Source organism: Kryptolebias marmoratus, linkage group LG24 (assembly GCF_001649575.2).
Source record: "Kryptolebias marmoratus isolate JLee-2015 linkage group LG24, ASM164957v2, whole genome shotgun sequence".
Taxonomy (NCBI): Eukaryota; Metazoa; Chordata; class Actinopteri; order Cyprinodontiformes; family Rivulidae; genus Kryptolebias; species Kryptolebias marmoratus.
This window is the reverse complement of record NC_051453.1, coordinates 9,791,703-9,811,567: the sequence shown is the minus strand read 5'-3', so window position 1 is coordinate 9,811,567 and position 19,865 is coordinate 9,791,703. Positions and strand designations below refer to the sequence as shown.

General features: G+C 39.2%; 5 protein-coding genes and 1 long non-coding RNA gene across 8 annotated transcripts; 3 read left to right on the top strand and 3 right to left on the bottom strand.

Annotated features, from left to right (window-relative positions):
• The first annotated feature begins 2,045 nt into the window (after nt 1-2,045).
• Nucleotides 2,046-6,051, top strand: ctbs (chitobiase, di-N-acetyl-). Its single transcript, XM_017413530.3, has 7 exons — nt 2,046-2,239; nt 3,476-3,614; nt 3,751-3,959; nt 4,044-4,215; nt 4,318-4,415; nt 5,219-5,380; nt 5,579-6,051. The coding sequence occupies exons 1-7, from the start codon at nt 2,126-2,128 to the stop codon at nt 5,765-5,767; spliced, it is 1,083 nt and encodes a 360-aa protein (XP_017269019.1). The 5' UTR covers nt 2,046-2,125; the 3' UTR covers nt 5,768-6,051.
• spata1 (spermatogenesis associated 1) lies at nt 5,821-11,030 on the bottom strand. The gene is made up of 13 exons (XM_017413529.3): nt 10,901-11,030; nt 10,100-10,237; nt 9,901-10,007; nt 9,062-9,179; nt 8,842-8,895; nt 8,383-8,752; nt 8,137-8,266; nt 8,004-8,058; nt 7,797-7,914; nt 7,600-7,725; nt 7,326-7,492; nt 6,459-6,557; nt 5,821-6,361 (listed from the first exon to the last, which is right to left on the bottom strand). The coding sequence occupies exons 2-13, from the start codon at nt 10,139-10,141 to the stop codon at nt 6,230-6,232; spliced, it is 1,518 nt and encodes a 505-aa protein (XP_017269018.1). The 5' UTR covers nt 10,142-10,237; nt 10,901-11,030; the 3' UTR covers nt 5,821-6,229.
• Nucleotides 10,925-12,262, top strand: LOC108234371 (guanine nucleotide-binding protein G(I)/G(S)/G(O) subunit gamma-5). Its single transcript, XM_017413532.3, has 3 exons — nt 10,925-11,147; nt 11,264-11,415; nt 11,996-12,262. The coding sequence occupies exons 1-2, from the start codon at nt 11,067-11,069 to the stop codon at nt 11,387-11,389; spliced, it is 207 nt and encodes a 68-aa protein (XP_017269021.1). The 5' UTR covers nt 10,925-11,066; the 3' UTR covers nt 11,390-11,415; nt 11,996-12,262.
• A 196-nt stretch (nt 12,263-12,458) lies between these two features.
• Nucleotides 12,459-15,865, bottom strand: rpf1 (ribosome production factor 1 homolog). The gene is made up of 9 exons (XM_017413531.3): nt 15,566-15,865; nt 15,210-15,266; nt 15,035-15,115; nt 14,854-14,949; nt 14,593-14,746; nt 14,359-14,441; nt 13,842-14,023; nt 13,367-13,493; nt 12,459-13,241 (listed from the first exon to the last, which is right to left on the bottom strand). The coding sequence occupies exons 1-9, from the start codon at nt 15,794-15,796 to the stop codon at nt 13,200-13,202; spliced, it is 1,053 nt and encodes a 350-aa protein (XP_017269020.1). The 5' UTR covers nt 15,797-15,865; the 3' UTR covers nt 12,459-13,199.
• A 165-nt stretch (nt 15,866-16,030) lies between these two features.
• Nucleotides 16,031-17,478, top strand: LOC119616780. The gene is made up of 2 exons (XR_005232806.1): nt 16,031-16,141; nt 16,982-17,478. It is a non-coding gene; the product is annotated as an uncharacterized LOC119616780 (long non-coding RNA).
• Nucleotides 16,653-19,800, bottom strand: LOC108234321 (deoxyribonuclease-2-alpha). Of its 3 annotated transcripts, XM_037974192.1 has the most exons (8): nt 19,643-19,713; nt 19,166-19,278; nt 18,529-18,623; nt 18,270-18,432; nt 18,099-18,180; nt 17,856-18,014; nt 17,577-17,768; nt 16,653-17,200 (listed from the first exon to the last, which is right to left on the bottom strand). In XM_037974192.1, exons 4-8 carry the CDS (start codon nt 18,375-18,377, stop codon nt 16,830-16,832), a joined length of 912 nt encoding a protein of 303 aa, XP_037830120.1. In that variant the 5' UTR covers nt 18,378-18,432; nt 18,529-18,623; nt 19,166-19,278; nt 19,643-19,713; the 3' UTR covers nt 16,653-16,829. The 3 variants fall into 3 exon arrangements, with proteins under 3 accessions (XP_037830120.1, XP_017268891.1, XP_024861115.1); XM_017413402.3 differs by lacking the exon at nt 19,166-19,278 and having other exon boundaries at nt 19,643-19,800; XM_025005347.2 differs by having other exon boundaries at nt 18,529-19,278; nt 19,643-19,712.
• Between the last annotated feature and the right edge of the window lie 65 nt (nt 19,801-19,865).

The window sequence follows — 19,865 nt, the reverse complement described above, 5'->3', positions numbered from 1 at the left end:
TTAACACACCTGTATTTGTGCATGCAATGGTACGCTACACAACAATTGTTCAAATGAAACGTGTCTAAAGTAGAAAGCTTCATAAATTTCATGTCTTTTTTAAATCTAATTTTGATCTAAAACAGGAACAGAACATCACATAAACAGAGATCTAATTTTTAGCAATGTGTCAGGTTTTATTTGATATGCTAGGGTGGTGACTTGTTCACAATAATTGTTCAGAAAGGTAAGGTGTTGTAAATATAATTTTTTTTATGAATACTCAGACTTTATGGGCTGTGATAAAAGAAAAGGAAACTGGCTCCCTGAAGAATATGTATGGATAGTATATCCGAATCAGAAAAGAACAGGAACATGTTATACGGCATAAGAATCTCAGAAAAATCAAAGCCTTTTCAGGCCTTCGTGTTTTCACATTTTGACTGGCGCTCAAGGTTTTGCCTGCTAAATTAATATCTTAAGAGCATGTAAATCAAGAAAACCTATATAATTTGTAGAGGCAGTAAAAGCACCATGAAGTCTGCCTCATTGTCTAAAAGGAAGAACTTGTTTATGCACAGCTATGTAACCTAAATTATTGGCCTTTATGTTTACTGTGTTTATTATTTGGAGTAAAACCAGACTAACAATGAGTGTATGGGGCGTGAGTTTGTTGAAATACATCTCAGTTGATTCTATTTCGCACATGGAGACTTTAGTGACATTTACAGGATGTGACATTTGTGTCTCTTTGTTTGTCGCCCTCCGTCAATTTTACCAGTCTAAGCTGGTCACAGTGTGTCAACATCTCTTTTATCCTGCTGAATGATACTTTTCAGAATCAGCGTTTATGGAAGAGGCATCAATACCTTCTAACTTCAGCAGACATTCACTTTTTAAAATACAAGGACGCTGGTTCACCAGATCTGTGAGTGTTTTGACTCTGCTGTACCAGTCTGAATGAAAACACACTTTTTTGTGTATATTCAAATGACTATAAAACTTCACAACTCAGTTTAGCAACTCCTTAATATACGTATGTACACACATCCTGTTTTTGGTATCTACTACAACAATTACGTCCACAAATTTTAAGAAGAAACGCAGTGTTTTCCGTTAGTTTTCTCAAACTGGGACTTAAAAAGAGAGCAACAGTTTACAGCCGAGGGTCAAGCTGAGGTCAGCAAAAACAAAGAACTATGCAGAGATGCTACAAAATATAATTTTCTTAGTTTCTAATCAGATTAAAACACAAAATATTAGTAAAACAATATACAAACATGATAGGTTCACTTGGAGATTACTTTCTACTCTTTATCCAGTGGTTTCTAAATATTTATATTTAAATGGCAGTCTTCTTATATATGAAATTTTGGAAGTAAGTAGTCATATTGGATTGTGTAGTTTAACAAAAACAACTTCAACACTAACTATCTGGATAGAAAAAACATAATTATCTTGTACCCATTTCATATTCTCAACCCTCCTAAAACATCTACCAGTTTGTCCAATGAAAACAGAGGCAGTAGCAAAACAATTGTCTGTTTCACAATTCAGTTTTTCAGTGAGCATCTTCCTAAAAGGCAGACAAACTCACAAGTCAGTCTGAACCAGTAAACAGGCTGAAATGAATTATTTAAATAAAGATACACTTGAATTTTGAATCTGTGTACTTGTTTCTCAAAGGTCATGGGTCAAAATGACCTGTAAATAACAGGAATGTTATGTAATACCCATCACTGCCATGAGAAAAAATAAAAATATTCTGCTAATTTTTTCTTCATCTTACATATAAAAAAACTGACATTTAATAACTTTTAATTACCGCACCAATTTTAATTACCTTTCAAAATAAAAGACTTTGTTCTTTGCATTTCAAGAGTGCAGCTGAAAAATTTTAATAGAAATACACAAACCTGACAACTCTACAGTATAATCAAACACCGTGCTTATATTAAAATATCTAATTTCTTTGAGTGTCTATTATAACAATAAATCAAAAGTAATTTGGTGGTTTGCTTCGGCTGCTACTTTGAGATTTTTGTCCCATCTCGCGCACCGTACAAACCTTCACGTGATCCGATTAGTTTGGTCAGCTGATTCAGGTTTCCGCAGAAACTGCTGAAGTTTTTGTGTTTCGCCCAAAATGCTGGCTGTTTTTGTGTTTCTGTCGGTTCTGGTGGTTGTGAGCGGGTCCGGTGTGTGTCCGTGTGAGAGACCGGAGCTGTGTCAGCCCATCCGGGGGGAGAGAGAGTACGAGGTACCGACAGTGGATAAAACCAGGCTCCAAAACAAACTTACTCTTTAGCTCATTTGTTCATTTCACTCATTTATAGTCGTTGATTTTGTTTGTAACTTCGTCCAGATAACAATGTTATGGTACTGAGGCAAAAAGTAAAATAAAATAGAACTATAATAAAGAAAACTCTACGGTATTAAAGCAGGTTTTATTTTGAAAGTCATGCACCACTGTAGACTTTTAACCACTTTATTATTATTATTTATTTATTTTACAGTGTGTGGCATTTAAAGTTGCTCTTTTCCAATACATTTGGTCTGATAGACTTGTGTTCAGCTATCTTTACCTCAGGAATGTGAAGTCAAACACCCTTTGCTCCTGTTCAGTACTTTATGTTTGATTATTGGATTATCCAAACAAATTCAACTAATGACAGATTGCAGCTGTGTTTACCTTACAACCCACATGACTGTGCACTTTGATTCATCAACATGGCTTAGAAGAACTTTATTCAATATTTGATTTGAAGCTGTTATAGTTAAACACTGAAGATAAATCACATCAAATCACACCAAAAAAGCCAGCGTTTCATATTGGTTTAGATAATGATCATCTATAGATTGACTAATTTATGCTGAATGAGCTGAACTTTGAAGAATGAGGTGATGGTTACGTTAACACTGGCTATCAAATACACCAGTGAGCCTGTTTCATGACAGACTTTTTGATTGGAAACAGTAAGATTGTATTAACTTAACTAGTATCAAATCCTACATCTGCACTTGTCCAAACTGGTTCTTCTGTTGCTGAACATGTGCAGAAGCGGAACTTCTTCAATTGAAACGTGAACCTTGGGAACCACGAGTGTTTGTCCGACTGTTTCAAGTCAAAATGTCTGCTTGTAATAGACCTATTAATACCACAGACCTATTACTAAGCAGGAGACTTTCACGTCCTACATAAGAGAAAGTTTCAGTGGTTTTCAAAATGTTTAGGCAAGAGAAAAGTGACCAAGTGATATTCATTTGAGTACTCAAATGTGGATTTGAGCATCAGAAAATTGAAAACATTGGGTTAATTTTAACTAAATTATTCATTAGCTTTGGGGAAACAAAAAAAAAAAATACAAACAGATAAAAAACAGAGGTTTTGTGTCAGGATGAAGAGAAGCTGCAAGAAACACAGGTGTCTTATATGTTTCCATGTTTCAGAAGGACTCGCCCGTCGATTCACGTTCAGTTATGACTATGTTTTTAGGTGTTTGTATTTGATGTAGGTGGAAAGGAATGGCAATCGTATAACTGGACGGTGGTGACAACTGTGGCAGCTTTTGGAAAATACGATGCTGAGCTCATGTGTCACGCTCACTCCAAAGGTGCACGACTTGTCCTCAAAGGTAAGATAGAATGTCAGACAATAAAGAAGTCTTCCGTTCATTCATTTAGTAAGGATTCAGCGCAGCAACATTTAGGTGTTTTTGTTTTAGGAGTATGTGACCGTTAACCATCTTTGTATTTCCATGCTGGTTAAAGGTGATGTTCCCATCTCCTCCATCGTGGACCAAGCCAACAGGACCGCATGGATAACAAAGCAGGTTAACTTGGCCAAGAGCCAGTTCATGGATGGGATTAACATCGACGTTGAACAAGCGGTGGATAAGGGCTCGCCGGAGTACTTTGCTCTGACGGATCTAGTCAAAGAGACAACGGAGGCGTTCCACAGAGAAATCCCTGGTTCTCAGGTGAAGGAAAGGTTTTAACAACACGAGTCTGAGACGATTCAAACACAGCAATGATGTTTATCGTCTATTTGTTCTTCTCTGCAGGTTTCATTTGATGTTGCCTGGTCGCCTAACTGCATCGATAAGCGTTGCTATGACTACGTCAGCATCGCTGAACACTGCGACCTGCTCTTTGTCATGTCCTATGATGAGCAGAGCCAGATCACCGGGGACTGCATCGCGATGGCAAATGCCCCGCTCAACCAAACTTTGAAAGGTTGGTCGTCCAGATGCACTTTTATACTGAGAACGAATCAGCTTGTAAAGACAAAACTTAACCAGGACGCCCTTGGATATGTTTTGTTTTCCATCCTTTTAGCTTATGACGACTATTTGGCTCTAAAGATTGATTATAAGAAGGTGGTGATGGGAGTGCCGTGGTATGGCTATGACTATCCATGTATCAACCTTTCCCAGGTATGATAATGTGAATTAAAATGCTACACGTTAGTAGTCAATATTAGTAGAAGACTGATCTGTTCATTAATAGACTGGTTAGTAGAGTTTTGAAAATACTCTATTTTTAGTGAATTCCTTCAGCCATCTTTATTTTTTTCCCTTTTTTGAAAATCTAGTAAATTATAATGTAAAATATCAATAATTTGTTATAGTTATGGGTCGAAATTAGTAAAAAAAAAAATCATCATCTTTTTATGTCTACCATTCACTGTTTTGATTTCTAAAGATGGGCACTGGTGTTGACCATTCTTTAAATTCATTTATTTCTCTTTTGGTCAAAGTCAGTCAGACGCTGGTGGCTGTTGTGTTTAAAGCCTGGTCTTATACTGCCACCTTGTGGTGGAGCACACAACCTTTACTGGCAGTAGAATGACGGTTTTGATTACTGATTATCTGACTCCACTCAACCAAGACTGGTCTGATAATTAACAAAAACATCCACAGTGAACTGAGCTCAGCTTTATTTTTAAAGTCTTTCCATTTCTCCTGCCTGCAGTTCAGCCACAGATTGTTGATTGTTTTAGGCTTTTATGCTTAAACACAATCTTACCTCAAGTAGAAAACAGTGATGAAACAATGTTGACAGCAAAGTTATTGACAAAGCTACAAATAATTTAAAATTGTAAATATTTGTTTTTAGCTTGAACTCCAATTCCTGCGATCTTTTTGATTGTTTTTGCATCATGGAAATGTCTTCCTCTTGTTATTACGTATGGACCAGAGTTTATTTTTATTCTTCTTTTATTCTTCTTTCATAAAAGGAGGGTGTATGCTATATCCCTAAAGTCCCCTTCCGTGGAGCTCCTTGCAGCGACGCAGCAGGAAAACAAAAGTCGTACAAGTGGATCATAAAGCAGCTGAACAGCTCATCGTCAGGCAGGATGTGGGACGACTCGCAGCAGGCTCCCTATTTCTACTACAAGGTGCACACCCTTTGTTTTATATCTATTTTAAATATTTTAATTCAAGTTAAAGGATTCGTTGCACCCTAGATCCTTAGGAGACATTGCAGAAAAAAAGTGAAGGAGTAGCTTCATCCAAGCTGTGTCCAAAACACTCCGGATAACTGTGTCTTTGAAGGAAGGGAAAAAAATTTTATTTTGTCGTTTCATGTTTTTCAGGACCAGGATGGGCAGACTCATCAGGTCTGGTACGATGACCCACAGAGCATCTGCGCCAAAGCAAACTCCGTGATGGGGAAAGGCTTGAGGGGCATCGGCATGTGGAATGGCAACATCTTGGACTACAGCGATGATCCAGTTGCCCGACAGCAGACCACACGGATGTGGAACGCCCTGTTTGGCTGCTAACTAAGATCAGTTTAACCTCTGTGCTGCTAAACAGACAGATTATTTTGTCAAAGTAATAAAATGCTCTATTCTTCTCTCTTCAGGGATGCATACTTGCACTAAATCATTTGTTGTTGCTTTTACTGCTCCTGGTTTTAAATCCGTTTCAAACGTTTTAGAAACCTGTGATTGTTCTACAAATATCTTTTTTATTGTTTTCTTTCCAATAAGATGTGCATACATTGTTTTATGAATGAACTGTTTATTCTGCTTTGTGCATAAATAAAATTTTTCCACTTGTTCTAGTAGATTTGCTGATGTTTTGTTCCAAACTCACATGTTTGAGTTGATATAATCGCAGCGAGCACACAGTACCAGAGACGGAGCAAGTTCAAAGCATAAAATACTTCCACCTTACACAGAAAGCTCCACATGTTTGTCACACAGATTCATTTTATAATCCCAGCCAGAGAGTGGTCTTCATCACATTGTAGACGAAGCCTTCAGTTTGTCTCGTGCCGTGTTTCCCGTCAGTCCAGGACGAGACGATTGGCTCTTTTTCTGAGCCAGCTCGGCCCTCAGGGCTCTCAGCTCCGTCGCAGCCTGACTCCTCAGCTACAGATATTTGTGGGAAACGGAAGAAAAAACAGGTTTTGTTTTTACAAGCGGTTTAAACTCTTGTGTTCAGAGTTGTGATAAGAAAACAAGTCACCTTTATTTCTGTTATTAGCTTCATTTTGGCATCTTCCACTTTCCTCTTCAGGTTGTCAATCTCACAGTTCGCCTTCATGATCTGAATGATGAGCTCATTCTGAAATCAGATTTATTTATAAAACATCAGTGAATAGAATAAACAATAAAACACATTTCCTAGCATACACCATTCAGCTGGCTGCTGTGATGACTGAGTATATCTGTTCATGGAAATAAATGAGTAAGCAATGTTTGTATTTAAAAAAACACATTTAGAACGACACATTTATGTACATTTGTTTTCTGTTTAAAAACAAAAAAAAAGACTAAAAAGCATAAAACATTGTCTTTAATGTATAGCTTTTAAGGTGTTTTGCTCATCAGAACATTACATTGTAGCTCTAAAATTTTTGTTTTGTCAGGTTTCTTTCGATGCTTGTTTGCAACGTTTCGTTGCTTTTCATTTTTTGTGACTACAGGAAAGATGTTCAGGTTGCTTTTCCGTGGAGGTGAATTTTGTTGGGTGTTGCTACACAACAGAAACGCTTCATCACTTAAATCTAAATCTCTCCAAAGGCTTTTTGTGATGATGAGATTGTAGCATTTTGTATCATTTTATTGTCTTTCAAACCTTTCTGTAAATCTGCATTTCCTAATTCCATAATTCACTGAAAGAATACCCCCCTGATCTAGTGAATGATGAAAGCTTCACTTTTATTATGTTTTTAGAAAGCAGTTTATCTTCTGACTGCTTACAGTAGCAGTGCGTCCTGAATCGTGCCTGTGTCTGATATATGCTTTGACTCTTAATGTGATGGAGACATTTTGACTATTTACAGTCACTCTGTTGAGCCTTTCTCAGTTGATATGTGTGGTTTGTTCAAACCTTTTCCGAAGCCTTCCTCAGTTTCCCTCTGTTCTCTCTGGCGTGGAGCTGGTGAAGCACTTTGTTGTAAAAAATCTCCAGTTCTTGTTTGAGATGTCTCAGTTTGTCCTCCAGTGGTGCTGTGGCCTTCTTGGTTTCAAAGTACTTCTTCTTCCAGCTGTCACGTGCTGTACGTTGATAGAGAGCAGACAAAAATCAGCAGAACTGGATTATTTTTTTTACATTTAGACAGATTAGATTTCATAAAGATCATCCGCGTGTTTTACGCGGCCACCTTGGTTCCTGCGGTGTCTGTTCTGGGCCAACGAGTCTTTCCCTTTTCTCAGGAGCTGTTGTCTCGTCCATTCGAGCTGCTTCCTCTCCTCCTTCACCAGTTGGAGTTCCTTGATCAGCGCCTCTCCTTACAGAGAGAAAACACGTTAGCGTTTTTTTAATCAGATGAGCTTTAAGCTTGAGGATGTGACCACTTACTGCTGGTGGGAAAGACCGGAGGAGCAGTTGTTCTCTTGGCCACTGGGGCCAGGCCAAAACCTGGAGGTGGAGTCGTGCAACAAGCAGGTCGCGAGAACACAGCTGGACCTTCTGACGCCTTCAAAAAATACCAGAAGAACATCAGATTTGCTTCCAATCATAAACAAACACAGAAATGTAGAGGAGTTTATTTCTGAATGACATCACCCCAGCTGTTGGTTTGCTCCTGAGGGATTTCAGCACGTGTGCATCTTTGGACTTTCTGATTGTGCAAAACACAAAAATAACTAGTTAAAAAGACGTAACGGGAGCAGTTGTTGTCTTCCAGGACACAAAGTACCTGTCTGTGAGGGGGGCACCTGAGTCCCTGTCCTCCTCTGCTCCTCTGTGATGTTTTGTCTTTTTGCAGGGTTCCTCTTTCTGAGAGGACCACTTCACCTGAGCTGAATCAGCTTCACATCTGTCTAAAACTAGATTTACAGCAACACAAAAGCTTTGTGAAGTTTTTAAAGTAGGTTTTGTTAATGTGCTAAAAAAAACTTAATCACTGAAGACTTGTAGAAAAAAAGCACCCTTATTATTTTACCTTTTTTCAGTGAAATAATCTGCAGTACCCTTAGATTGTGAGGCTTCCCTCCGTGCTGCTCCTGTCCTGCTCTTCTGAAGGAGCACAGAGCTTCATTCTCTCCCTCTGAGGAGCTGCAGCTCTCCTCCTCCTCCTCCTCCTCCTCCTCCTCCTCCAGCCCAGAGGGAGGAGGAGGCTGCTGGGAACACTGGGGGATGTGGGGGAATTTAACAGGCTCCTTTGTCCCGGTTGGCATGCTGCACATCTTGGGAGGGTGGACACAGATCTGCTGCTCTGGGGAGCTGCTGCTGGTATCCGTGGTGAAGGACTGGGAGCAGAAACTGCTGTCCGTCTCCACAGCGGACAGCAGGTAAAGCTCCGGCTGAGCAGCCTGCCAACAGGTGAGAACAACTTCTCACAGCAGCTGAACAAGAGTAACAAATCTGATCAACTGGAACAGAAAACATCAGCTCTACATACATAAGGAGGAGCAAATGTTTTCGCTTTCAGGTCCTTCTCCTGTTTGCTTTTGACCTGTTAAAGACAGGGATTTTACTGTCGCAAGAAACACAGCACTAAAACCTTTATTCTCACCAAACACTTTACAAGCTTTAGTGCAGCTTCCCTGAATGGCGCACAGTCTGCATTGTGAAACACAATTAGCTTTACAAAAGGGCATTTAACTGCCAGCTTCACTCACCAACGCCAGGCTACGACCCACACATCTCAGGAAGAAGTATTTCTTGATGCTCCCCTCGCCGCCAAGCAGAGCTCCCAGCTCACTCCTCAGAGTTTTCAACGTGATGTTAGGATGAACCCTAAACTCATGTCAGGGAAAGAAGAAACATGACCACAATCTTTGCACCTCTCAGAGATTTAGGTGTGTTTTAAAACAAAGACTGCAGTTTAGTTTTAAAATGAAGTCAGTCCTTTTTTTTAAATGAACCAAAAACTTGAATCTGTACTTAGTTTGAATCTTTCCTTAACAGACATACAGAACGCCAACGACACACTTAAAACAGCTTTAGGTGCGCCATGTCTACCATCATGCTACCCTTTACTCTTCCTTTTAATTTGACTTTTTATAGTTTAAGAATTGAGGATACTAAGTGTTACAATTTTGCAAAAGAAATCTGTTCTCATATTTTCAAGATTTCACCTGTTCGACAGTCTAAAGCCGTTTAAATCTACTTTTTGTGATGTGCTACACATTTAGAGACAGATTTGGACCTCAGACGGGACAGACACACATTCTGTTTATGAAGCAGAATAGCTTTAAGTTTGCTGTACTGTTAAACAAACAAAAAACAGTCAAAACCTTTTAAAAAATCTATTTATACCTGTTACTATACTATTCTAACAACACATGAGAGGGCCACTTTCTTAAATTTTAAATGTTTATAGAAAGTAATTAGTTGCTTTTAATAGTGAAATGAATGCTCATATTCACTGCAGATACTGTTTATGACCTTAACATACATGCAGTCATGCATCCGTTTAATTTGACATTAATGTATAAAACATTTTCAGCAGTTTTACCTGATGAATCCAGCTGATATAAAACTCTCAGTGGCTTCAGCTGGGACTTTATTGAGTTTTACGTTCCACTGGTCACCTGGCACATACAGCACATGAAGCTCCACAAACTGCAAAATAAGAATACACACATACATTTAATCACAAATTTGTAACTATTAAACATAAACAGAATTTGCAAAGCTGAGAAACATTAGCGTACCTTACAACTGGCCCGCCTCATGTTTTCCTTTGCACATCTCATGGACTGATTTCAGCATGAGGAGGGTGACGAAACACCAAGAAATGGCTGTTTTCTGGGTACTTGCAGGAAGGTGTGTGTTTCCATGTGCTGTGAATACTGAGACAAGAAACAATCTACTGTAATTAAACACAGTCACCCAGTGGAGTTTCTTTTACAAGAGTGCCAGCCTTGGTTGCTCTGGTGCTGAAGAAGAGGCTTGCAGGAAAAGAAAAACTCAGAACCTGTTATCAATTCAACTTTTAAATCCTGCAGATTTCATTGGTTTTATTTTCCATATGAGTTTTAAAGCACTTTTTAACTCCTGCTGTCTGTATGCCATTTTACACTTTGCATTTTAACTTTATTTATTAGTGTATTGACGCATTTTCACCACTAGATGGTGGTGTTTCTTTTCATATTATGCTGCTTTCAAGTACAGTAGGACTTTACAACACAAAGGAATTTTCTCCCTGCAACAGATGGAATTGTGCTTGTGTCATACAATCAAACAAAACCATTTTGGAAGGGGAGAAAAATTATATTTAGGAAACAAAATTTCACTTAACCTGGTTTAACACTAACATTTTATTTTTATATCAGAAGTTGTAAAAATGAAAATTCCAACAATGTGTGGTTTACAGCGACTTCTGAACAAACAAAAACAAACATCAATATGCTTTCTCTACTTTAAATGCCAAAGTAACAACAAATAAAACGATTTATTTAAAGTTCCGTGTTCATATAAACGCAACAGGAAACGCAGTTGTTCTCATTTCTGACCGTCACGTGAAGGCAGCAGCCGCGGACACTCCTTTAAAGAAAACCGGAAACAGCTCAGGAGGGAGAAAAAAGTTAGCGAGCTAGCTACCAACAAAGAGTAGTTTTCGTAAACATTCCTGCTTTGCTGTCGTTCGCCTGAAAGTCAAAGCCATTCCACGTCGCAGTAATGCCGGGGACAGCCAACATCATCGCGATGAAGAAAATTGTCCAACAGTTGCGCCTCGAAGCTGGCATCAACAGAGTTAAGGTATCTTTTGAAACTCTTCGTTACGCTTTTACTCTTCTAGGGCGTGCCTGTTGACGCGTTCTGCGCTGTGGTAAATAAAAAAAACAACTTGTTTGTTTGTTGTTTCCCCTCCACAGGTGTCCCAGGCCGCGGCGGACCTCCAGCAGTTCTGCCTTCAGAACGCCCAGCAGGACCCTCTTCTGAACGGCATGTCGTCCAGCAACAACCCGTTCAGACCGCACAGAGCCTGCTCCTTCCTATAGCACCGACAGGCCGACCCTCCGCCGCCGTGAGTACCGACATGTGTCTCCCCGACACCCCGCACTCCCCTCAGGAGTCGCCTGGTAGCTCACTGAAGCCTCCAAGTCCCGTTTTTAACCTTAAACGTGACTCCTGTTTCCACACTGAGCAAAACTATCTCCTTATTTCTTTACCCCTCTCTCACAGACCGTCCATTTATAACACAGGAAAATATTCTTTGCTATAAATATTTCACGTCCTGCGCATTCTAGGTGCACTTCTCTGTAATTAAACTGAGTTTCTGCCACCAGTTTAAAAGCACATCAGTATGTCAGCAGCAGTAAAGTAAAAAAGGTTTTAAAAGGCTCATGTAATTGGAAAAGGAGCTTCAATAGTTGTCACCTGTTGCACACATTTAACACACTCTTTGTGTCATTATTAGGTCATATTGTTCTGGATATAGTGTAAAAATGTAGTTTGCAGCCACATTATTGCATTTTTATTTGAATAAATACTTACATTGATTACCCTGTTAATGCTCCATCGAAGGTGTGCAGTTCTGTTGTATCTTCTGAGTGAAATAAACACCGTTTGTGAAAATAAGTTACTTTTTTTGTCGTCGTTTCCAGGTTGTGGAAGATGTGATGCTTTGTCACACTAAGCTGCAGGATCCTTCTTCGTGGACTGGAATCGTCTCAGGAGTGTTTAAGGAATTTTGGGCCAGACAACTAACATAAGCTTGTTTTTTTTTTTTGGTAAAATCTCCTGCAGACTAGTGGAACATTAACGTCTTAGGCCTTTTGCTTCGAACTAACCCGTAAGAACACGCGTGTGCCTTGTGAAATGTACATTTTTCATAACTGAATAAATGTTTCCACCTTTTAGACTTGCTGCTACACATTGTCCTCTCTGTGAAATTGGAAAGTCGTTGCTGGTTACTGTAATATCCTGACCCTAACCTGCTTGCCGGCAGGTTTTCTGGAACAAAGTGGGGTTTTTTTTGGTTTCTTTTCAAGTCACTCCACCTGCAGGGCCTGAAGCAGTAATCTGACACCTTGATTTCCTCAGTTAAAGTGAAAGATCATCTCAGAATGCCTTGTTTTGTACAGTTTTACTTAGAAACATGCAGCTCCTATTTGATATTACCTGAAACTTACATCAGCGTGTAACAACAGTACATAGATTATGAGATAATCCTTAACTCAGTTGTCTTGTTTATCTGCACAAATATTGAACTTACTGTGCAGAAAAACAAATGCGTATTAAGCCTTAACACCTACTAATAACCATATTGTGCTGATGGGTTTTTCTTGGTTAAAATAGAGATATTTCATAAAATGGACTTCCTGGTCATGTTTCCATAAGTAAACTACATCTTATTTGCCGTCTCCTGCACTCTTCCTCCCAGTTGTAGAGGATGTTTTAAGCATGCCTTTAAGATAAACATCAGGATCTGTGTAGGGACACGTTCTGCACTGAAATGGAAGTCCAATTCTTTATTTACCTGTTGCTGTGGCAAATCCTGGTCAGAGAGCTTCACTTTTTTTTTGTACCCCTTCCCACAGTATCTGCATGCATACAACCTTCAGCTCCTTGATTTAACTTGAACAAGTTTTTCTGAAAGTTAAAACTCAAACCTGCAGCTTCTAAAACTTGTGAAGCCAAACAAGTATAAACTTTCCAGGGTAAGCACTTAATAATTCAACTTAAAAAAAAAGAATAAAAGTTAGAACTTCTGTCAGAGGTTTTCTCCCCAAACCACGGGCCAATGAAAAGTCATTTTGTGCAAGTCCACAAATAATCTGTTGGATAATAAACATCCTCCTCGTCTCATCAAAGCTGGAACTTCCGTCTGCAGGCGTCCATTTCGTGGCGCTGAAAAAAAAAGATTTTTAATTTTATAAGCGAGTAAAGAACAATTAAAACATATTAAGTTTGACATTTTTAAATGCTCTGTTAAATGACTGTTCTACTAGTCCCACATTTGGAATCAGACTCACCTTCAGCACCCATTCGTACTCTCCGTACTTTGAGTCGAAGGTGCCCTTCTGAAGAGATCGGAGTTTGAGAGTGAAGCGAGGTCCCAGCTCCTGAATACCAACTTTCTTCTCATTCTTGAAGATGTACCTTTACAAAATACCGAAAACGTTTTTATTCAACCTCCTTAAAACAAAACAAAATCCTGCTTTTTCTTTAAAAACGCTGGCTCTATTTGCTCGTGTGTCTAAATAAAATTAATCAATTAGCACAAATAGACAATTACTAAATAAACGTAAAGTTTAAATTCAACTGATAACTTTAAAGAATCCAATCGAGGAAAAACAAGAGGCGATTTGTGAAGAAAGACTTAAAATGTGAGTGTATTTTAAACACAGACACAAACAAATTTGGCAACAATCTTCTCTGTAAAGCATCTGAATATGGAGGGTGATGCTCACAGCTTTTTTTTTTTTAGAAGTCAGTTAAAAAGTTCACCTGTGGAATCTGAAAAAGATGAAGTCTCTCTGGTTGTGAAAGGTGGCGACCTGTCGACCCACAAACTCAGGGTTCTGTGGAAAGAGAGCGGCGAACAGCCGGCCGATGCTGTGTCCCAGACGGGTGGAGAAGTTATTGAGGATCACCTCTGGGTAGTGTTCTGTCGGTTCTTTACCGAGTCTCTGCACGGAGGAAACCAAACAGTGAGGGCGGCGTCAGCTTAGTTACAAACAACAGGAAACACAGATTGTTTTATTGGTGGTAGGATATAATAATGTTCAAGTTTTCTATGTCTTAAAATATATTTATAAGCATACAATTTTTCTACTTCTTGAGGTCTTATAAAACACGACAAATGACATTTTCTGCATCCTGTTAAAATGCAGAAAACTGACCAAACATCATTAAACTGAATGCAGTGAAGCACCAGTAAAGGGCGCTCCTGTGAAACTTGGGGATGGCTTTAGATCACTCTGATGTCCAAAGACAGCTGGTGAACTGGAGGAACTGAACTTACCTTTATCTCTTTGCGTAGCCGAACACTGCTGACTTTGAAGTGCGCTGTTGGCCCGTCAGGAAGGTGACAGAGAACCAAACCATCTTAGAGTGACCATTAAGGATGACAGCATTTAGAAACAACTTAAGAGACACATTTTTTTTACGCTGATACACAAAATTTGTCCACTGTAAGAAAAACGCTGGATGAAGAGGTGTTAATTTTGTTTCCTGCGATGGCTGGGTGTGAGGATACTGGGCACGTGGCGATCCTCATTGATGACTATCAGGTAAGTGAAGTCCCTGGCGACACACTGAGGAATGATCCTCTTTAGGGCCAAACCTCTTCTGTAGTAAACATGGGCATTTGGGATTACTGTGGCCAGCTGCCTACAAAACCTCACCGTCCTCTGCAAGGCACCAATCAGAACAACAGAACAGTCAGTGTGTGCTAAAGCTAGTTTTTGACATTGATGAATGAAGGGGATTATTTTTAAGTCAAACAGCAGCCACTCACCCCTCTGGGTCTGTCTGATGTTGTGATCAGCACTTTAGGATTCGTCAGCCCGTTGAAATATGCAGAAAATTCATCAGTTCCTTCATCAAACGCCACCTGGACATGAAACACATACGATAAATACGACCAAACTATTACAAGTTCACGCGAAGGAGATCATTTCAGCGAGATCAGTCGGCACCTCCTCATCTTCTGGGTCCACAGTTGTCTCGTCAAACACTCTCTGGTTTTCTATCGTTTTGGGGACCTCCTTCGGCAGCGCCTACGTTTGGGACAAAATGAGTCAAACACCTGATGATACGAAATAAGCCAAAAAATTAAAATAAAACAAATGAATGACAGCAGAAAAGACTCACCTTGTCACCTAGAGCTTCTCTTTCCTTCCTCTTCTGTTTCTTAATTTGCAGCTTTTGCTGCAGAAAACAAAGAATGAATGACATGATTATAAACACATAAGAAATAACAAAAAAAAACAACTGGGATTTCTGACACAGTTTGAAAGTTACCAGTATGCTCGGTAACCTTTTGTTTCGTAATTATTATATACAGGTATGAGCTAAATATGTTACTCTAAAACTAAAGCATGGAGTGTCAGTGTGGGGTGATTTTAGCAGAAGTTTATTCTGTTTTAGTAAACATGACGGTCAGCTGAGTGAACTTTAATTACTAAAGGCAGCTTTATCCAGCATACGATACTTTGCCTTCTGTTTACCTTTCTTTTCTCCTGCTTGAGCTTCATAAACATGAGATGTCTCCTCTGCTTGTTCTTGATTTCAGACACGCTGAATGTTGGCGGAAACGCCGTCCCTGACTCGCTCTTCTCCGCTCCGCTGCTCCCTTCGCCTCCCTCCTGACTTACGTCCTTCATCTTGTTTTTCTTATTGTTGTTCTTTTTCTTTTTACTTTTGCTTCCCTGACTCACTGGAACTTCTGTAACATCCATTTTTTAAATCAGAAGTCTGTCTCGGCTTGTTTTCTCACGTGTGGCACAGGCTATCCCGTCGTGTGTTCACTTCCGGGGACTAGAGGTGAGCAGTCACAGGAGCTGCGGTTAAGCGCGCCCCCTAGTGGCGAGGAGGTAAACAGCAGCTCACATACTTTAACCCACTGGCGTCCAATCCTTGTCCTGTAGGGCCACTATACTGCATGTTTTAGGTGATTCTCTGCTGTGACACACCTGATATGAATGACTGAGTGAATAACAGGCTTCTGCAGAACTTGAAGACATCTAAAATCTGCAGGATAGGGGCCCTCCAGGACCAGGATTGGGAAAATATGGGCACTGAAGGTGGGCTTAAACTTAAACACAAATTTACTTTACTTTAGTAAATTAAAGATTTACTGCTCAATCAAACCTTCACGCTATACTTTTTTTTTCTTTGAGCCATTTCTAAGCAGAATGTATGGATAACAAAACTACAGACAACTACTTGTCCACATGTTGCTTAAGACTGATCTACAAAAGTGTAAAAATAGGAGGCAAGTGACAAAGAATGATTCATGTAAATAGATTAAAAACAGATGAGTTGCTTGCACTTTGTGTATGAAAAATTAACTAATAGGACTGCAATTGTACCTAGATACCCAGTGGTCTGAGGATGTATGCACATTTCTCTCTGAATGTATGTTACTATGTCATTTGAAATTAAAAGGCTCAAGTTTAAGGACCCAACACATTGTTTGGGTCCTTGTTGCATAAGGGCCCCAATAAATAGTTTAATCTAGTCACAGCAGAAAGATAATATTAACAGAATAACACCTGGAAAAACATTTCATGTGTAATTTAACACCATCATTTATTTAGTTTCATTTAAACTGAAATAAAATAGCTTCTTTTTGCATAAATATGTAAAACTTAAAATATGATTTTAAAATTTTAAATAAAACTGAATAAAACAACAACAATAAAAAAACACATCAGTGTCGAATGTGTTCAGTGCTCAGTTTCTGCCTGTTCAAAGTTTTTTTTTGTGCCTTTACAGTTCTCTTTCTCGAATGTTAGAATGAGGCTCTTTACACGGTTCATGCTTAAAGATTAATGCTCTAAAGGCCTTCCCCACTTCAGTGTCACTGGTGCAGATCGCTCCTCCTCCTCGGCTCATCTGACTCGTCTCTCTGTTCATATCAGCAACACAGGTCAAGCTCCCATCCGAAGTCACACTCCACTTTGAGTGATCCAGTTTGTCACTGAAGGGCTTCCTCTTCTGGAGCTTCACTTCCTTCACGTTGTAGACGTGACGAGGGATCTTGGAGCTGCAGTTCGAGCGGAGAGGGTCACGCAGTTTCCTCCAGCCTTTTACATATAAATCCTCTGTGATGTGGTTTGCAATGAGGCCAGAGTAAAGATCTGCAATATAAAAACAGGGAGGAAACAAACAACACTGTTAATCTCCATCTGATGCCAGCATTTGTTTTAAAAAGCTACATTTGCTTTGCTGCATGCCCTTTTTGTTTTGACAAAACAGAAAGCAATCGAAGGTTTAGAAAACTAATTGCAGGAACATGGTACCATTTTGTCTTCCTGAAGAGCGAAGCCTTATCTCCCCCCAAAATGTCATTTGGATAGTCTTTGGATAAGCCACATGAGTACATACTCTACGTCCTAAATAAAGTTCCAACAATTAATTTGTTGTCTGGGTATTATTTCTAAAGGAAAGATTGCATTCTGTCCCCCACTCTTTTCTTCCACATTTTAACTGGGAGTTTTATTTGCCAGTATTCACCATCTTTAAAGCGTCCATATTTTGCAAAGCTGGTGAAATTACGCCCCATCGTAGAGGTCAGCACCGTCACACTGAACCAGGGTTCTTTTGTTGGGTAGCAGGATCTCTGTGCAACACACTGCAGCTCCGTCGGAAAGGTTGTAGGGACCTCAGAGTCGTATGAATAAGCATGGATGTACTTGAGCTGCACTCCTGAGGATTCAAATGAAATATTTAGACACAATGAGGTTATACTGGTGAAACACCAAGGTTGGTCCAAACACAACGGTAATTACCTACCTATTGCTTTGAACTGTCTGTAGGGAAAATTAACACAAATAAATGTTTGAGCGTTTGCGTTTCCATTTTTTGGCCAGAAGTCTTTTTTGTGATAGGCTGGAAATTTGGGAGTACTGTGTGAAAGCCAAAGGCCACTTTGTCGATCCAACATTACAACCCCTTAAGAAAGTAAAATAATGTCAAAGAACATTTAAGACACATTTGATCTGGTTGTTTTTGACATTTTAATGTAACTGCACCCACCTTTGCTGTGGCCAAATGACGACGGAGCAACATATAGATCTGGAGGTTGATCATTGTAGAGTATATAACCAAAGCCTTCAGTCTTACAATGAAAAGACAACAAAACTTGAGTTTCCACCAGTCTTTTAAGCCATAACATTATTAGTAGACTCTTATTGGTTGGGATGTTACCTTTCTGTCGTAGAAATCAAGCAGGGGTTTCAGTGTGTTTCCTAAAGAGCCAGTTTCACTGTTGATGTTCTTTTTGCTGAGTTTCAACCCATTCGTGCTCTCATCCATGTACAAATACAACAAACCGGCATCATTCACATTGGGCAGCTTGTATAAAATAAACCTAACGGGGCAGACATCATAATACATTCGATCATTTATTCAGTCAAAACAGAAAGCGGGTTCCAATAAAGACAGAGAGATAAAAATCTTCACCAACCAGTCAACCTCCACCCCATCGTCATTCCTGCATTTCACATCAGAATAACTCAGCTGAAACAAGATGCCAGCGCTGAAGAGGAATCTCAGTAATGCCTGAAACAAACATAATCATGGCATCACAAAAACGAGAGGCAGATTGTCCTTATTTATAATCACACATAAAGATCTCACTGACAGAGTTGAAGCTACCTGTTTGGTTTTCGAAGTCTAAACTACTGCTATCACTTTTTTTTCTATTTGAATTTGGAGGCTGTGCTATTAGTTGCTATTTTTTGAGACAAACATTGGATCTTAAACTCAAATTTAAATCATCAAGCTTAAATAAGAAAATAATTTTGAGGTTTTTACATCAAATTATTGAGCAGTCTTGTCTGTAGCACCTGTCATCATGTGACTTAAATATAGATCTTTGGATACAGCTAAAAACTATTGCCTGATGGAGGCTGAGAGGATAAGTTTGATAATAATTTTATTTCCTAATTATAACGTATTCAGATGCATCTGCACAGCGAGATAAAAAGTCTTATCACATTAGTCAGAAGTCACGCCGTTATTGACTATTTTCACTTTCTTTTTACCATAATTCTGTCACATATCTAAATTTAATTTAGTTTGAATTTTTGCAACATTTTTACTTTTTAGGTTCTAGTAATAAGTTCTGCTTTTCAGTACAGCCACTTCCTGGACCAGTAAAAATGAGAGGTGCAACAGAGTCACTTCCATGTTCAAGAACAAGTCAATCCAAGAGCTGAAATGTAAATAAAAAAAGATGCATGAGAGGACAGTTCTTGCTGAATGGCAAAATATAAACACAAACTAGAGACTTCCATGCAACTTTTATTTTTCTAAACATATATTCATCTCCTGTAGGTTTGTATACTAAGAAAGTGGGTAGCTGCATTTTTTTAAACATCCACACATTCATTTGTAGAAATGACTGAGAGTAATGAGTCATGAGTTACAGTATATTACATGTAAACAGTACAATACGTGTAAGGCTTTGTGCTAAGGCTAGTTCAGATTCAATAGTATCAGCCTATAAATAAAACACGAGCCCTAGTCATATCTAGCTGGTTATTTTTATTTTACAACCATGTAATCAGTTTACTTACGTGCCCAGTCATCTTCACTTCCCTTCACTCTGAACTACAAACCTGTTCTAAAAAGCTGCCTTGTCACAACACAGCGTGAAAGGAAACTCACACCCACGTCTCTTTTTTATATTTCAGCTGCTTCCTTGTTGCTCAAACCGGCATTGCAAATATCTTCTTTGTTGTTACGAACTAGTCGTCGGCATCCTGAAGGTCCTGCTTCATTTCAGATCTGAGCTGTCAA

What these genes read in the sequence shown, in the direction of transcription:
- spata1 (XM_017413529.3), bottom strand. Translation starts at nt 10,141, where the DNA reads ATGAGATGTGCAAAGGAAAACATGAGGCGGGCCAGTTGTAAG. An exon ending in GATTATTTCACTGAAAAAAG is followed by an intron (nt 8,267 to 8,382) that starts GTAAAATAATAA and finishes CTGTAAATCTAG; the next exon opens with TTTTAGACAGATGTGAAGCT. An exon ending in TGAGGAAGGCTTCGGAAAAG is followed by an intron (nt 6,558 to 7,325) that starts GTTTGAACAAAC and finishes ATCTGATTTCAG; the next exon opens with AATGAGCTCATCATTCAGAT.
- LOC108234371 (XM_017413532.3), top strand. Translation starts at nt 11,067, where the DNA reads ATGCCGGGGACAGCCAACATCATCGCGATGAAGAAAATTGTCCAACAG. An exon ending in CTGGCATCAACAGAGTTAAG is followed by an intron (nt 11,148 to 11,263) that starts GTATCTTTTGAA and finishes TCCCCTCCACAG; the next exon opens with GTGTCCCAGGCCGCGGCGGA.
- rpf1 (XM_017413531.3), bottom strand. Translation starts at nt 15,796, where the DNA reads ATGGATGTTACAGAAGTTCCAGTGAGTCAGGGAAGCAAAAGTAAAAAG. An exon ending in TCAAGCAGGAGAAAAGAAAG is followed by an intron (nt 15,267 to 15,565) that starts GTAAACAGAAGG and finishes TGTTTTCTGCAG; the next exon opens with CAAAAGCTGCAAATTAAGAA. An exon ending in GAGAAGCTCTAGGTGACAAG is followed by an intron (nt 15,116 to 15,209) that starts GTGAGTCTTTTC and finishes TCCCAAACGTAG; the next exon opens with GCGCTGCCGAAGGAGGTCCC.
- LOC108234321 (XM_017413402.3), bottom strand. An exon ending in GATGGGGTGGAGGTTGACTG is followed by an intron (nt 18,433 to 18,528) that starts GTTGGTGAAGAT and finishes CTGCCCCGTTAG; the next exon opens with GTTTATTTTATACAAGCTGC. An exon ending in TTGATTTCTACGACAGAAAG is followed by an intron (nt 18,181 to 18,269) that starts GTAACATCCCAA and finishes TTTCATTGTAAG; the next exon opens with ACTGAAGGCTTTGGTTATAT.
- ctbs (XM_017413530.3), top strand. Translation starts at nt 2,126, where the DNA reads ATGCTGGCTGTTTTTGTGTTTCTGTCGGTTCTGGTGGTTGTGAGCGGG. An exon ending in GGGGGGAGAGAGAGTACGAG is followed by an intron (nt 2,240 to 3,475) that starts GTACCGACAGTG and finishes CTATGTTTTTAG; the next exon opens with GTGTTTGTATTTGATGTAGG. An exon ending in CTCCCTATTTCTACTACAAG is followed by an intron (nt 5,381 to 5,578) that starts GTGCACACCCTT and finishes CATGTTTTTCAG; the next exon opens with GACCAGGATGGGCAGACTCA.